This window comes from Cnephaeus nilssonii, assembly GCF_951640355.1.
Source record: "Cnephaeus nilssonii genome assembly, chromosome: 13".
Taxonomy (NCBI): Eukaryota; Metazoa; Chordata; class Mammalia; order Chiroptera; family Vespertilionidae; genus Cnephaeus; species Cnephaeus nilssonii.
This window is the reverse complement of record NC_137084.1, coordinates 73,557,987-73,574,341: the sequence shown is the minus strand read 5'-3', so window position 1 is coordinate 73,574,341 and position 16,355 is coordinate 73,557,987. Positions and strand designations below refer to the sequence as shown.

The window sequence follows — 16,355 nt, the reverse complement described above, 5'->3', positions numbered from 1 at the left end:
CCTCACCCCTGTCCTAAACTAATGTTAAAGATAATATTACAATCTATAAAAATATGAAAAAATCATTCATGTTGTATATCTTTCATATCCATTGGGAAAAAATCAATAATATCCTCAGTGTGAAAACTCATAGTTCACAGCAGATAACTTACATATATTTTAGAAAAATATTTAAAAAATCTAAATACAATGAAAAGAAAATATAGATGGAGTAGTACACTATTTGTTTGAAAAATAGAAGCAAACTGAAAGACATGTAAATGGATTACTAAAAATGTGTGTTTTACATATCATACACAACATTTGTTATCAAACAACTAAGAAATGCTTGTTAACATATGACCAGGAACTGAAATGTTATTATACAGAAAGTATTTAAACAGTTATTGAGAAAAATACACAAAACTTGTAACAAAATAAAAAGATAATATGAATTAATAATTCACATTAAAAACCAGCTAGTAAAGGTGTTAAAAGTCCAATCAATGATAACAAAAAATATACCCATGAAATTGACTATTTTTCATCTATTATATTAGTAACTTTATTAAAAAGAGACATTGAATTTATTTGCCAGTAGTTATCTTGAATTTTTTATATTCAGAGAAGTGGGCATGAAATTTTGCCAATAAACGTGTAAAAACATTTACACTTGCATCTAGAAATTCCACTTTGGGGAATATATTACAAGAAAATAAACCTAATATTATAAGAAAATAAACCTATACTTAGACAAATTAAAATATTAAAAATATTTGTCATCACACAGTGTGCAGGAAATCCATACTAAAAAGGACATTAAAAATAAGTAAAAGTTTAAATAATATATACTAAAATGCCTGATGGAATATTAAAAAATCAAAAATAGTATTTAGGGTATTTTTATTGTTATTAGTGAAGGTTATCACAAAATAATAAAAGAAAAAAACAGAATTAATTGTACAAAATCAAGAAACTTTATAAAAATTAGTAGTTTATTACAGAGTTAAAAAAAGTTATTCATTTTTTTAAGATATTTTCTTATTTTTTTAGAGAGGGGAGGAAGGGGGAGAGAAACATCAATGTGAGAGTGATGCATTGATTGGCTGCCCCAACAGGGGATGGAGCTACAACAGGGGTAGGTGCACTGACCAGGAATCCAACTGGCAATCCCTCGGTGCCTGGATGATGCCCAACTGAGCCACACAGGCCGTGGCAAGAAGTATTATTTCTTCATAAAAAATATTTTTATGTTTCTCTGTACTTAAAATTTGTTTTACAGTGAGCATGAAATACTTTTATGAGAAAACAAGCATACTTTTAAAGGAACTTTATTGAGCATTAGTTCAATAACTGTAAGATAGTGATTTTAGCCTGGCATTTGTAAAGGGTAGGCAATTGGATGTGTGGTACAAAAATATTCTTCATAAAGAATTGACCTTTTAAAGTAGTAGAATCATAGAGATCATAATGTCTCCATTTGTCCTGGAAAAAGTAGAAAGAGAATGCTGCTATTAGTAACTAGAAGTAAGATATAAATAGAACTAATTTCTACTATGAGATATATCTTCACAAGAGGGCTATGTATCCATCATACCCAAACAAGGCGGTCTTTACTAGGGCCTCCCTGCCTCAGTGTAGATTCATCAGCAGTCAGTTGACACTGTGGTACTAGCAAGCCTCTTCCCAGAGAAGGGATATGACTCAGCAAAACAGGCTTTTTGGGAAGGAAGCCCAAACACCAGCTGTATATAACATGCCCAATTGTTTTGTTTAGTGCATGCATCAGAATTAAATATTTCCTACTTACTGAGTAGATTTTTGAGAGCAGTAAGGACTGAATAATTTCCTATCTGGACTTAATTCTTATGCAATGCATTTCTTATGCAAATAAACCAGGGTTCCTCCAAGGGCCATTAAGGAAGGGCAGATGAGGTGAGCCTTACTGATGACTGGGCAGCAGCACTCTATTCTTGTTCATCATTCTATCTAGACTTTATGTAAAGACCCTGAGCAGGAAGCACCCAAATCCACTTCTTGGATACATTTACCTGAGATACTTCATGTGAGTTTTAGTTCCCAGGGAAGAGGTAGAAATACCGCGTCATGGATACTCTTTCAATCGTTGGCATCTGGGCCAGTTCATTTGGTGTCTCAAATGAATGTTGAACCTAAAGTAGCAAAGAGAGCCTTTAGAGATTTTCAAAAAAGGAAATTTGAGCTTCTCACTTAGGGGTCAGGAAGTTATAGTATGTGTTAAGATTATTTTTACAGAAATTTTAGCATCCTTGGATATAGTGCATACACAATGGAATTAGTACCTTCAAAAACATTTCCTGATGAGCAAGGCTATTAGAATGGGAGAAACTCATACTGGTTCTATGTATTACTTCAAAAGACTTCCCATCAAAGTAAACTTGGAATATAGGAAAGAGCATCAAAGGGACTTAAGGCTTCAGGATTCCTGAAGGCATTTTATAAATGGTTCTACAAAGTTTTCTGGGGCATGGAATTAAAGGAAAAGAAGATCCTACCTTTCGAAAAATCTCCTCCAAATGATGACACCAAGAATATTCTTTGATGTGGTAGATAACTTGGGAAATGAAGAAAGAGCCATTTTTGTCCCTTCTCCAAGAACTATTATCTGCAAATAAAAAGTGTAAAAATATTGAGCGATGCAGACGTTGTTTAAATATGAAAGACTCCTAAAGCCATAGCTTTTAGACAAAGTTTGATTTTAATGCTTTGGTGGAGAGAGGGAGGCCAAATTTGGATAAAGATAGGACCACAGGTTTTCATAGCAGTTCAAAGAAAACCACCATGGACCCTCAATCATAAATCCCCTTGTCTTTATTAATAGCAGGGCCAAAGTTATGACCTTAGGATTGCTAGTGGAAAAGAACATAAATCCTTTCAGCACCTACTACACCGTACAAAAAAGAATACAGCCCTTGACATTCTTTGACTCTGGGTCTTCTCTTCATCCATACTATTTCCTAGTATAATTTTTTTACACTTAAAGTTTCGTTGTATGAATATCTATTGAATTACTACTCTTCTTTTCCACTGCAACGTGATCAATTATCTTCCATCATAAAAAAAAACACACACAAATATTCTAATTGTCAGTTTATCTGCAGCTACCTTCCTATTTCTCCTTTCTTTTTATAGTTAAGTTTCTCAAATACATCTCTACTCACCATCTTCATTTTCTCCTAGCCTCCTCACTCCTGCCTAGCTTCTCCCTCCCACACTGTATTTACCAAATGACTTTCTGCAAGGTCACCCATATCCTCCAAGTCATTAAATCTAATGGTAACCCATTGGGCCCTTCTTTACCCGAGCTCTTATTCACATCAGAAACTATTGGTAACTCCAGCAGATTCTTTCTTAGTAACTCTGACAACGCATACTCCTAGTTTTCTTTCTTATTCTCTGACCCTATCTTCTGAGTCGAATTTTTAAAATATATTCTTACTGATTTCAGAGAGGAAGAAAGAGGAAGAGAGAGAGATAGAAACATCAATAATGAGAATCATTGATTGGCTGCCCCTTGCATGCCCCACTAGCACATAGCTGTGTGTATAAAAAATGAATGCAAGAATTTTACATATTAGACTTTATTTTCTCAACTAAATTAAACAATGTCTTAGAGCATGTATCAGGCCATACATGACTTTTAACTACATTTAAAAGCAAAAAGTGTAGGTCTCTACTTTAAAATATATATTCTCCAATATCTATAATAATAAAAGCATAATATGCAAATGGACCGAACGGCTGAACAGCTGATGACCATGCTATGACACCCACTGGCACCAGGCCAGCCAAAGTAGGTGTGATGCGATTGGTCAGGGGCCCAGCCATCACCCCATGATCACCCTGCAGAGGGAGGCCCAGGCCACTGACTGGCGGGCTGCAGTGGGTAGGCAGGGCCTATTGCTGGTCGGGGCGAGCCATCGTGGGGCTCTCGGACTGTGAGAAGGCACAGACTGGGCTGAGGGAACCCCCTTAACCCCCATTGCATGAATTTCATGCACTGGGCTTCTAGTATAAAATAAAGTGAAGCAGAACTATTCCAGATGTGCAGTTGGCCTGCCTGAGCTTTTCCCTATTTCTCCAGGCTAGACTCAGAGGATCCTCTAGTTCCTTGCTACTACTCACTATGGTCATGATTCAATAGCACTGGTATCACCATGGAGATTTTTTGAAAGACAGATCTACTGAATCAGAAATCTACATTTTAATGAGATTCCCAAATACCGTATTTTCCGGCGTATAAGATGACTTTTTAACCCAGGAAAATCTTCTCAAAAGTTGGGAGTCTTATATGCCGGAAAATACAGTATTTACAATTTAGAATTAAAGTGAGTTATTGCCAAATGATGGGTGGGTTACTGTATTTTCCATTGTTTAAGAAAATATGGTAATTTATTTGCACATTAAAGTTCACAATTACTAGAGCATTTAAAACTGTGAATTATGTAATCTAGGTTCTGAAAATTGCCTTTGTTATCTAAATGCTGTTAAACAATGTTGCCGATGACTACTATATTAGGGCTATCTTTTGTTTCTCCCTTCTACTCTTCTACTATGACTCCCTACCAAAGAAAGATATTTCAGTCATTGGCTGAATTATCCTAAATTTTAACAGATTTCCCAAGACTACATCCAAATAACAGGCCAAGAGATTCAAGAATATGTAGTACAATTATTATAGTTTTCCTGGTTCGCTTACTTAATTGTTAATACATGATCAGGTAGACCAAATCATGAGAAGATGATATATTTCTGTGCCATGGGTATATTAAAAAATAAAAACGAACAAAACAAAAAAACAACCTCTTACTTTATTTATAGTTAGACTATTCTAAATCTGGATCTTCATTGACCTTCTGTATACCGGTAGTTTGAAAGTTTCCTCCAAAATCAAGACTTGTAACTTTCTAGTGATGCAAATTTTAATATTTTAAATATATCTTCCACGCAAAATATATCATTATATAGGAAATGTTCTTAAAATAGTGATAAAATATTATCATGGCCTAGCTTGTAATCTAGGAACTAATAGGTTGAGAAATTGTTCTCTCTGAAATCACTTACGTGGAGTTGATGATTTGAATGCAATGAAGTCTTTCTCCACGTGGGTCTTTGTAACAGCATCACTCCAGACACAACACTGAAAGGTATGGTTATATCTACATGCAGTGGCTTCTCCCATGTCTGGCACCCAAACAATCCCATCACCACCTGAGAGAGACATCCGTGTCATATGAAAGATGTTATATTCAAACAAATATATAGACACACACACAATATATATATTAGCATTATATCTTTACTTCAATACATTTTGGTATATCATTTATTAAAAATGAAAGTATCTTACTGCTAGAAAGACTACCTCACTGACTGTGAACCATACAAAGCCCACTTAACTTTAGAGTAAACTTGTTAAGTTTACAAATGATGGGGGCATTCCTAATTAGGCTACTTATAATTTCTTTAGGAATAATACAAACTTAACACAATTCTGGACTGGGCCTAAGAGTAGTAATGAAATGTTTTTATTCTCACCCATCTCTGGGAAAAAGAAGGCTAGACATCAGAAGAATAGAAAAAAGTGTAAAGCCACTCCCTGATGTCCCCCAACTCAGACTCACTTCCTCTGCAAGCCTGCGTGATGATGATCTTGGGTTTGTCTCGTAGACTCTGGCAGTTACGGTTGTTGAAAATTTGGAAGATTGTATCATCACGAAGTATATCTGGTTCTTCTTCTTTGTGTTTTTTCCCACAGATTCCTTCCAGGACACCGTGTGACATAAACACCAAGATTGTACTGTCCGAGGATCGGTGCTCTTTGCGGGCAGCAAACTCAAGTAGCACTGCTACCATTTCCTGAAAGAGACTCCAGAATCACTATGAAGGAACTCTCCATATATAGTTTGTAACTGAATAGTAGATGGAGTTAACAAAAAGGTGCAGGCAACAAGGGATCAGGTGATTTGGACTTTAGGACGGTGCTGGGAGATGAAATAGAATGAGGGACAAGTGACATGACTAGTTTCCAGTAGGAAAGCTTAGTTTTCATCGGTTTCATATGTTGGAGTTTCTGTAAGTTTTCATTAAAAAGGAGAGTTTTCTATTGACAAAAATTATAAACACTTAACAAATTCATTCATTATGGAACAACAAAAAGTTAGGTTTACATGCTTTGTCTAAAATCAACCAGGATATTTTAAGCAGAGCCAGAATCATAACTTTCTGTATGTGCGTGTTTGTGTGTGTGTATAAACTTGTTTTTGTTTTTTACTACATATGTGCTTTTACATTTAGACACATGATATTGAAATTATAAAAGTCTCATGAGCTCATTTTGTAGGTATCAGGCAATTTTAGGGCCCAGGTCTTTTGTTTCACCAATACTATCAAGTAACAGATTTTCTCTCAGATTGAGACCTTTAGAAAGATCCAGAATTTTTAGTGAGATACTACTACTAAAAGGTACTCTAAACCTTTGTTATGAGACTGCACTTGAGGAGGCAGAAATCCAGGAGATCCTATTCTTGAGCAAATATAATTCCTATAACATATGTATATTTTGTTCGTATAGCTGCTACAGAAGAAGTTCAAAATAGTTTAGGATGGTAGAAGCTTGTCCCACTTTCTTGAGTTCATACCGGGGCTGTAAGATTCACTTTTACAACCACTGAGTATCCAAGGCTTTCTAGCAGGTCTTGCATCCCCAAAAGGTCATCTTCAGAACCATGTCGTTTACAAAGATAATCAAATTCTTCGTTGTGGATGATGAGGGCCAGGCGTGTTCTGCCCTCTTTCTCCATCACTGGATAAATCTGCAATTAACAAACACAGAATTAGTTTTTCCAGGCCTCCTCATTTTTGCCTCCAGAGTGCATAGAAAACAGACCTTTCCCATTACAGAATGGATGGCTGAGGAACTTAGGAATGCAACTACTCTATGCCCTTATGAGGAAAGAGGACCGCAGACAGAACACATGTAGTAGGAATTTGACATTGGTTAGGTGGGGGGTAGGGGTTTAGAGTGTATTCTAGGATGGGATGAAAGAGACAGGAAATCTAATGTAAGGATCGCTTAATTAGATAGCATGATTAGATAACATCCTATGATTTTTACAAGAACTAAAACTCCCAGTGTTATCTCCAGTATCTTATTTAAGTGGGCAAATTGTGTTTCTCCCTATTCCAAAGCAAAATACCTCATCTGCCTTTGTTGTCTTCAGTTTCTGGAAATGTTCAGGAGGACAAAGCTTCAACTTATGAATGGGTTGGGAAGCCTGGGTTTCCTGAGGAGCTAAAAGAGAAAAACACAACAAAAACAAATCCTCATTAAGCAATAACATCCACTGCTTTGCAGTCATGCAGCTCTGATGAGTGGGCTGTCATGCTTAGGAACTGCTTACTGCCATTTACCCAATAGCTTACTATAATAAAAATGATTTCTATTTAAAATTACTAAAACAAAAACTTGAATATTCCTCCTCTTTTCTTTCTGCCTCTTAGTGACCCCCACTATATATTTCTGTTTTTGTTAGTGCTCACAGCATTGACTAATCTTTAAAACCCAACTCATTAAATTCATATAAACACAGTATCTAAGATTTAGAAGGAAGCCTAATGTTCATTTGGCCTAGTCAAGTTACCATTCAGATATTTGAATGCCATGTACAACACCCCTATTTATTACTACCATTGTCTGAAATATCTCTACTAACAGGTAACTTAAAACACTCTAAATCATTTTTGAATAGTTATGAATATCATAAAGTAGAACCTTCTAAGTATTGTTATGTATTTCCCACATTGTGATCACAAAAAAGTCTAATTCCTTTCCCTATGAAAACCCATGAATTCTTCTATGACTTCAATTTATCTCCACATTATTTTATATAATTGCCCCATATAAACAATTATTGTATTTTTACCTTGTGTTTATTGTACTGTAAGCTGAATTAGGACAGGGAAAGTGTCTTTAATCTTTGTATTTCCAGTATCTAGCAAGATAATCTGGCATACATTAATGATATCTGGCACAGTTTATAACTGCTTGTTAATGAATACAGTAGTTATCATCAACTTGAAAACAACTACCAAGTATTTCCTGGTTCCTTGTTTCTCCTTAGTACAACAAACCTCTGTTCCTTTTAATATTTTTTGCATGAAAATTATTTAATTTTTTAACCAACAAATCCATCAGTTCACCTACATAACTACCCACCTACTCTATTTTTCCTCCTATTACAAATAAAGACAAGTTCTTCCTCCAATAAGAATGATACCTCTACTTATGCTCTGAGTTCCATCACCTCTTACCCACAGGACTTGACTCATGCATTTATTTAGCTGTGCTTTCTCCACCATCCGTTTCTCTCCCTCTTCCCACTGTGTTATCCCCATTGGCATAGTAGCATGCCTTCATATCAAGTTATTTGTTAAAAACACTTGCCCTTGACCTCACTCCCCCTCCAGCTATTATTGTCCCATTTCTCTTCTCCACTTCTCAACACAACTCCTTTTAAGTCTTTGTCTATGTTCACTATTTTTTTTTTTCAACTCATTTTTTCTCCTGGATGCAATATAAACTATCATCCTCACCATTTAAAGTACTTGTTATCAAGGTTACCAAAGACCACTTTTTCCTTTCTCATCATTTAACATCTTATTTTTGAAAGATGTTTTCTAGGCTTCTGGGATTCTGCATTTTTCCAGCATTCTTCCTAAATCTGTCTCCACTGGTGACTCTTCCTCTTCTGCCTTTAGTCCAAAAGTTGGCTTGTTCTAGGTTGGAGCCTCTGTTGTTCTCTATTAGCATTTCTCCCCAGGTGGCCTTTTTCAGGCCCATCACTGGAATTCTATCTACATGCTGATGAATCCCAAAGTATTTTCCCATCCCTGATTCTTCTGCAAAATCCTGTTCACTCAACATCTGCCTTGGATATAGTACGTTTTGAACTAAACATGTACTAAGGGCTCCTGATATTTGTCCACTCCCGCAAATCTGTTTCTCCTGAGTTTACTCTGAAACATAAGTTTTCGTTGTCTCAGTAAGTGGTATCTAGTTGTCACGCCAAAAAACCTAGAACCACTCTTGATTCTTTCATTTCCTTTATTAGCCCACACCGAATTCATCTATAGTTTCTGTTGATTTTACCTCCAAAATAGATTCCAAATTTAATTCCGTCATAATCTCTATTACTGCAATTCTAAACTAAAAGCTATTAAATATGCAAATATGTTTCAAGTAGTCTTGCTGACTCTATGCTTGTCTATCCCTCCTCTTAAAAACTCCTTAAATGTTTTCTATTGCAAACAAAATCCAATTCTTTCCACTCTCTAAAACGCCCCAAAATGGCATTGCAGCAATAGTCTGACTCCTTAGCTGCTTCTCTTACCACATTATAGCTAATTTCCTGCTCTTCAGCCAGATTGGCCTTTTCTATGACAAGATCATTCAAGGCTCAAAACACTATCTTGTTTTTCCTTTCCATGGAATGCTTTTGCTTTAGAGTTTGGCAAAACTATTGCTCAGGTATATACTGAAATATCACCTCAAAAAAATTCTCATAACTATCCACCCTGGCTCATGTACCTGCCACCCACCCCAACATCTTTTTCTATGGGCTAATCCTCTTTTCTTGTGTATGTTCCCTGAAATTATGCTACTTCGTTTCTGCATGTTTATTATATACCTGCCTTCACTACATTGTAATTTCCATGTAAGCAGGATCTTTATATTTCTTATTGCTATAAACACATTCATTAGAATAGCATATAGTAGGTTTTCAATGAACATATGCATAAATGTAATATAAGAATAGACATAACAATGAGTACAGATTACAAAGTTTTTATTCCTTTGTTTGTTCAGAACTTCTGAAGATCTGATACTCAGAAGACAACACTATCACTACTGCCTTTCTAGACACTCATTCTTTAATGTGGCCCCATATTTCATCAGGTTCTTTGGTGACCACATAGTATGTGTAATTCATACCGTTTTGTCTTTTTAATGTACTTTTCTTAACCACATCCTTATTTTGTTTTGTACAGTTGCTAGTTGCTTATATCTTAGATGTTTTATGAATCTCTTTAAATATGTTATTAATCCCGTTTAAAATTTTAAACCTCAGAAAAGCTGAGAAATAGATACCAGAGAACATGTTTAGTTGGTGGCAGATGGACTTAACCCTTTGCACTCGCTTGCTTTTTTCTCGATTCCTTTATTCTACTCGGGATTTAATTTTGTAAATATCCCAGATTTTGCCGAAACCGGTTTGGCTCAGTGGATAGAGCGTCGGCCTGCGGACTCAAGGGTCCCAGGTTCGATTCCGGTCAAGGGCATGTACCTTGGCAGCTGATCGATGTTTCTCACTCATCGATGTTTCTAACTTTCTATCCCTCTCTCTTCCTCTCTGTAAAAAATCAATAAAATATATTTAAAATAAATAAATAAATAAATAAATAAATATCCCAGATTTTACAAAGCACGGCAGTAGAATAAAAAACTGGAGTTTCTTTTCATACAAACTTATTTATTTGGATTTTTTTATATTTCAAATTATTGATACATTCAAAGAGTAATTTTAATCTCGACATCCGAGTGCAAAAGGTTAATGCATAGATTTGGGGGGTGGGGGGGCAGGTAACTCCATTTTTCTTTCCACTGTGCCACAAGGCCTTTTTATATGCCCTAGTTCAAATAGTGCCCTTATATGTCCATGAGGTTACCTGTCAGAGGTAGAACCGATGCTTGGGACAAACCAGCATGCCCTTCAGTTTCACCATCTTCATTTTCACTTCCAGATTCTTAGAATTAAAAAGCAGGGATGCATGTGTTAATCTTACTTTTGAGGGGCTTTATTGGGGGCAGAACAGAAAAATACCTGATTTCCTGAATCTAAATTCAATGATCTTTTCACTATAACATAGGGCCGCTCTATAGCTGCCTTACGTCAAGTAATGTATGAGGACTCCCATGAGTCACTGGGTTTTGATGGCAGTTACCTGTTGGGGGAAGAGCCAATGTGTGGACTGATTCAGCTTTTTCCTCATCTTCATTTTCTTCACTTTCACTTCCAGATTCTGAGGTGGAATGAACAAAATGTTAAGCATCAGTGCTCAGCCCTGAAGGTTATTCCCAAAGACAAAAATTGACTGAGAACACGGGTTTCCTAAGTCTTTACCAGAATATATTCTGACAACACTAGAAGTTTTCACCTGTGAGGTGAGATTTGGAGGCAGTTACCTGCTGAGGAAGAAGATCCACTGTTCTCAGATTCATTATCCTTATTTTCACGATGAGATGCTAAAATAAAATAAATATGCATTAGCAGAAGTAAGTTTCTAGAACCTACATACTTCAAATTCTTCTCCTAGCACTGACAAGGAATTTACTATGTTCCACATATGGTATATAAATCATGGAGATTTGGCTCATTCTTTAAACTCCAAATTTGTTTTAGAGGACTGCAACTTCTACAAAATGAAGGAGGAGGCTGAGTTTCCACAAAATAAGGAATAGGTCATTATCTCCCTGTTTGTTTAATACAAGGAATCATTAAGATATTTAATCAAGGCTTTTCTGCAAAAGCATTTTCCATTTGGAAGAGGAAAAATACATCTCTACAAAAATTCATCTTTCAACAGCAACAACAAAATAATCCCTGAGGGATGTTGCAAGGATTTGGAATATACCCATGCATAAGTTTTATTCTAGAGTAGGAATCAACAAACTATGCTCTGTGGGCCCTACTCAGCCCAACACCTGTTTTTGTAAATGAAGTTTTATTGGAACACATCCACACTCATTTTGTACTTATTACATATTGCTGATTTCATGCCACAACAGCAGATTTGAATTGTTTTCTGGTAGAGACCACATGGTTCAAAAAGCTTAAAATCCTATCTGTCCTTTCAAAGAAAAGGTGTGGCAAACCCATGCTCTAGAGAGAAAGACACATGTATGTGTCAAATTGTTTATGTCCTTTTTTTAAAAAGAATAAATACAGGTTCTTGGAAATATGTCTTTTGGGATAGGCCCCCACTAAGCAGAAGACAGTGTGTTTTTTTCCATTGGATATTCTATATCTAGGAATGACTCTAATGACTACAGTGTATGGCCAGAGTAGCACAGATTAGCTAAAAGCTCTCATTAAATTTAATACACCTCCAGCACCATTGACTGATTCATTTAGCAAATATTTACTCATCACCTATCAGGTGCCATTTCTGTAAGTTGGGATATATTCTTAAACAAAGCAGACATACATGCCTCATGGAGTTGACATTTCAGCAGGGAGAGATATGCTATAATAAATAAATAAATAAATGTTATGCAATGATTGAAGGTGCTGATTGCTAAAGAAAATGTGCATCAGTGTAAAGTGATTGGGGATGTTGGAACAGGGACAGGAGTAGATCAGGGCATTTTGCAATCCTATCTAATAAAGAGAGAATAGGCTAATTGACTCTCATGCCATCGCAAAGATGGCCATGCCCACAGCCAATAAGGAGGGAATATGCTAATTGACTGCCCCACCCTCAAAGATGGTGGCACCCATTGCCAATAAGGATGGACTATGCTAATTGACTGCCACACCCTCAAAGATGGAGGCACCCACAGCCACAAGATGGCAGCGCCAAGTCCCTTCAGCCTCGATGGGCCCGGCTGCTCAGTGCACCTGTCTCCAGAGTCCCCCAGTCCCCTCAGGCCCCCCAACCACCCAGGGCCAACCCAAGGTGCAGGCAAGCCTCATATGGCAGCTTCCCATCCTCCCAGGGTCACCTGAGGCTCAGGTAACCAGGGCTGGCTGAGGCTTGCACTGCCAGCAGTGGCTTCAGCAGAAGTGTGAGGGGGTGTCACCTTCCCCTGATCATTGGGTGCCTCCCACCCCTGAGGGCTCCCAGACTGTGAGAGGGGGCAGGCTGGGCTGAGGGACCCCCCATCCAGTGCATGAATTTTCATGCACCAAACCTCTAGTCCTATCTAATAAAAGAGTAATATTTAACCATCACTCTGCTACACCCACCAGCCCTGCTCACCAGCCAATCAGAGTGAGTATGCAAATTAACCCCAGCCAAGATGGCTGCAGCCACAGAGTGCAGGAGGGAGGCTTGGGTTTCCCTGGCAATGGAGGAAGCCAAGCTTTCCACACACCCTTGTGGGCCCAGGCCTCCACTCAAGGTTACAAAGTTTCAATTATAGAAGGTAAGTAAATTCCAACAGAAATGGTGGCAGCCATGGGGCTGGAAGAGCAGGAGGCTAGGGTTGCCCCCGGCAATTGAGGAAGCCAAGCTTCTGCAGTCCTGGCCAGCTCAGGCCTTCACTCCAGGCTACAAAGTTTCAATTATAGAAGATACATAAATTCCAACAGAAATGGCTGCTACCACAGAGCAAGCAGGAGGCTTGGCTCTGCTCCAGGCTACAAAGTTTCAATTGTAGAAGATAAATAAATTCCAGATAACAGGACCTCCCCTTGGGTCACTGGGGGGCATGGACAAACTGCAAACCACCACAGGCCCCCTCACCCAGGCCACACCATACTTCAAGGGAACCCCCACCCTGATCCTGGACACTCTTCAGGGCAAACCAGCTGGCCCCCACCCATGCACCAGGCCTCTATCCTATCTAATAAAAGAGTAATATGCAGATTGACCATCACTCCAATACACAAGATGGCTGCCCCCATGTGGTCAAAGATCCTGTCCCCATGTGGACACAATATGGCCACCATAAGATGGCCAGCAGGAGAAGGCAGTTGGGAGGGACCAGGCCTGCAAGGAAGGGCAGTTGTGGGAGATCAGGCAAGCAGGGGAGGGCAGTTGGGAGGCACCAGGCCTGCAAGGGAGGGCAGCTAAGAGGGATCAGGCCTGCAAGGGAGGGCAGTTGGGGGCGATCAACCCTGCAGGGGAGAGCAGTTAGGGGTGACCAGGCTGGCAGAGGAGGGAAGCTGGGGGCAAATAGGCTGGCAGGGGAGCAGTTAGACATCAATCAGGCTGGCAGGAGAGTGGTTAGGGTGTGATCAGGCTGGCAGGCAGAAGCGGTTAGGGGTAATCAGGAAGGCAGGCAGGTGAACAGTTGGGAACCAGCAGTCCTGGATTGTGAGAGGGATGTCCTACTGCCCTTGAGGGGTCCCAGATTGGAGAGGGTGCAGGCTGGGCTCAGGGACAACCCCCCCCCCCTCCCCGTGCATGAATTTCATGCACCGGGCCTCTAATATTAAATAAGAAAGTCAGGCAAAGAAGTTACCAGCGATGTGAACAATTCATGCTCCACATGTTAATAGAAGTAAAAAAACAGAAAGGGTGTAATGATAGTAGATAAAGAACAAGTTACTGGCCCTTTGGTCTGAGATACTCACTCAAACTCAGTAGTTTCTTGGGGTTAAAGAAACGGTCCATAAGTATTTTGCCTGTTGCTTGAGTTTTCTCAGTGATATCCTCAATTAGACTTTCAGTCCTATTCACGATGATGTCCACTCCTTCTCCCAATCTTCGTAACTCATCCGTATTTATAACCTTTTTTTCTATCAAATCATCAAAAAAGCCATCGATCATGTTCTTGGCAATTGACTTCACCATATAAATGGGATCTTCTTTCTCTCTCTTGCCTGTGAAAACAACAGAATTTTAGATATAGACAAGACCTTCCATAGATTCCAGGCAGTGGTTCTCTAATTTAAATATGCCAAAGCATCTGAAATCCTGATAAGCAAGAGCTGCCTGCACCCCATTCACAAAAATTCTGATTTGATAGGCTCTGGTCCTGGGTGGCTCAGTTGGTTAGAGCCTCATCCTCATAAGCCAAGGTTGTAGGTTTTATCCCTAGCCAGGGCACATACAAGGTCAGGTCACATACACAAATCAACAAATGTCCCTTGCTGGTTTGGCTCAGTGAATAGAGCATCCACCTGTGGACTGAAGGGTCCCAGGTTCCATTCCAGTCAAGAGTACATGACCAAATTGTGGGCTCAATCCCCAGTGGGGCATGCAGAAGGCAGCCAATCAATGATTCTCTCTCATCATTCATGTTTCTATCTCTCTCTCTCTGAAATCAATAAATATATATTTTAAAAAAACAACAACCAATGAATACATAAATAAGTGGAACAACAAATTAATCTTTCTCTCTCTTCCTTCCTCTCTCTCTAAAAATTCTGATTTGATAGATCAGGGTGGGTCTATCAAATTTTCATTTATTTTATTTCATTTATATGATTTTTCATTTCTAACAGTTCCCAAGGTGATTCCACAGACCACACTTATAATAGCTCATATCTTACTCAAGCCTGTGCCTTTTTATAGATGAAGAAACTGATGGTCAGAGACTTGAAGCAACTTCACTATGGAGGTCCATGATAGCTGACATGGGTCAGTTTTTTGTATCATCTACTATCTTTTCACTTCCTATCACATTTATCAATACTTAATTAAGAACACATGATGTTCAATTTATATAGCAGTAAAGCATAAAACATCTTATGCTTGTAGAAGAATGCATTTTGTTTCCACGGGCAGGGCTGAAAGCAGCTTTGTTTGTAGAGATTGAGAGCACAAGTCACAGCTGGTTTGCTTGCTGAAAACGAAACATAGAGGAAACGCAAGTTCCTGTGTCCCACATCAGGGCCTCTCCCTCAAACAAGAGAACACTCTTAAAATGGGCAAGAATTCTAGGGTGGTAAGAGCCCAAAGAAAAGCCTAAAACCACAGGAAAGGTCTAAGAACACAGATCCAGATATTTTTGCATTTTCCTATTATTCCCCCAAGAAGCTGTAACATATTAACTAAAGTACTTTGTGCGCTGGCATAGTCACTTCTGTGACCCACGCTCCCATCACCCACCATCCAGGAATAGAATAGTTTGGTCTGCGGAGTGCCCCTTTCATGGCTCTGCTCCTCTCCCCAAGCCTTCCTCCTGAGCTGTAAGTCCCCCAGAACACAGCCATAAACAGTGGAAAAACTGGAGTTACTCACCAGCCATTGCTGATCAGGCTCCCTGGGCAGGAAAAATCTTAAAATGAAAGCAACTTCTTTTCGTTTCTGATTGGACATGCGTGTGTTTACTGGTATTGGTTAAGTGGAAACCGCTGCTTCTCAAATTCTCTTGTTCTTTGCCAGGATAGAATTGGACTCCTGCGATTCATAGCTTCTTTCCTTTGGAAAACAGAGCAAAAATCTGTCTTTTCAGTTTGATATAACAAAGTCAGTGGAAGAACACACACACACACACACACACACACACACACACACACACACACACACACAACTTCTGTTCTATTTTCCATTCTATTTTTAGCACAGTTAATAAATCAAATTGACCCTTACTTGTCTCTGTGCCA

General features: G+C 38.6%; 1 protein-coding gene across 2 annotated transcripts; it reads right to left on the bottom strand.

Moving 5' to 3' along the window:
* Positions 1-1,071: 1,071 nt before the first annotated feature.
* Positions 1,072-16,140, bottom strand: LOC307109861 (caspase-12-like). 2 transcript variants are annotated; one of them, XM_079788822.1, is made up of 12 exons: positions 15,991-16,139; positions 14,379-14,627; positions 11,264-11,323; positions 11,023-11,100; positions 10,747-10,824; positions 7,218-7,312; positions 6,660-6,833; positions 5,643-5,877; positions 5,083-5,229; positions 2,514-2,623; positions 2,031-2,150; positions 1,075-1,464 (listed from the first exon to the last, which is right to left on the bottom strand). In XM_079788822.1, the coding sequence occupies exons 1-11, from the start codon at positions 15,995-15,997 to the stop codon at positions 2,052-2,054; spliced, it is 1,332 nt and encodes a 443-aa protein (XP_079644948.1). In that variant the 5' UTR covers positions 15,998-16,139; the 3' UTR covers positions 1,075-1,464; positions 2,031-2,051. The 2 variants fall into 2 exon arrangements, with proteins under 2 accessions (XP_079644949.1, XP_079644948.1); XM_079788823.1 differs by lacking the exon at positions 10,747-10,824 and having other exon boundaries at positions 1,072-1,464; positions 15,991-16,140.
* Positions 16,141-16,355: the final 215 nt, after the last annotated feature.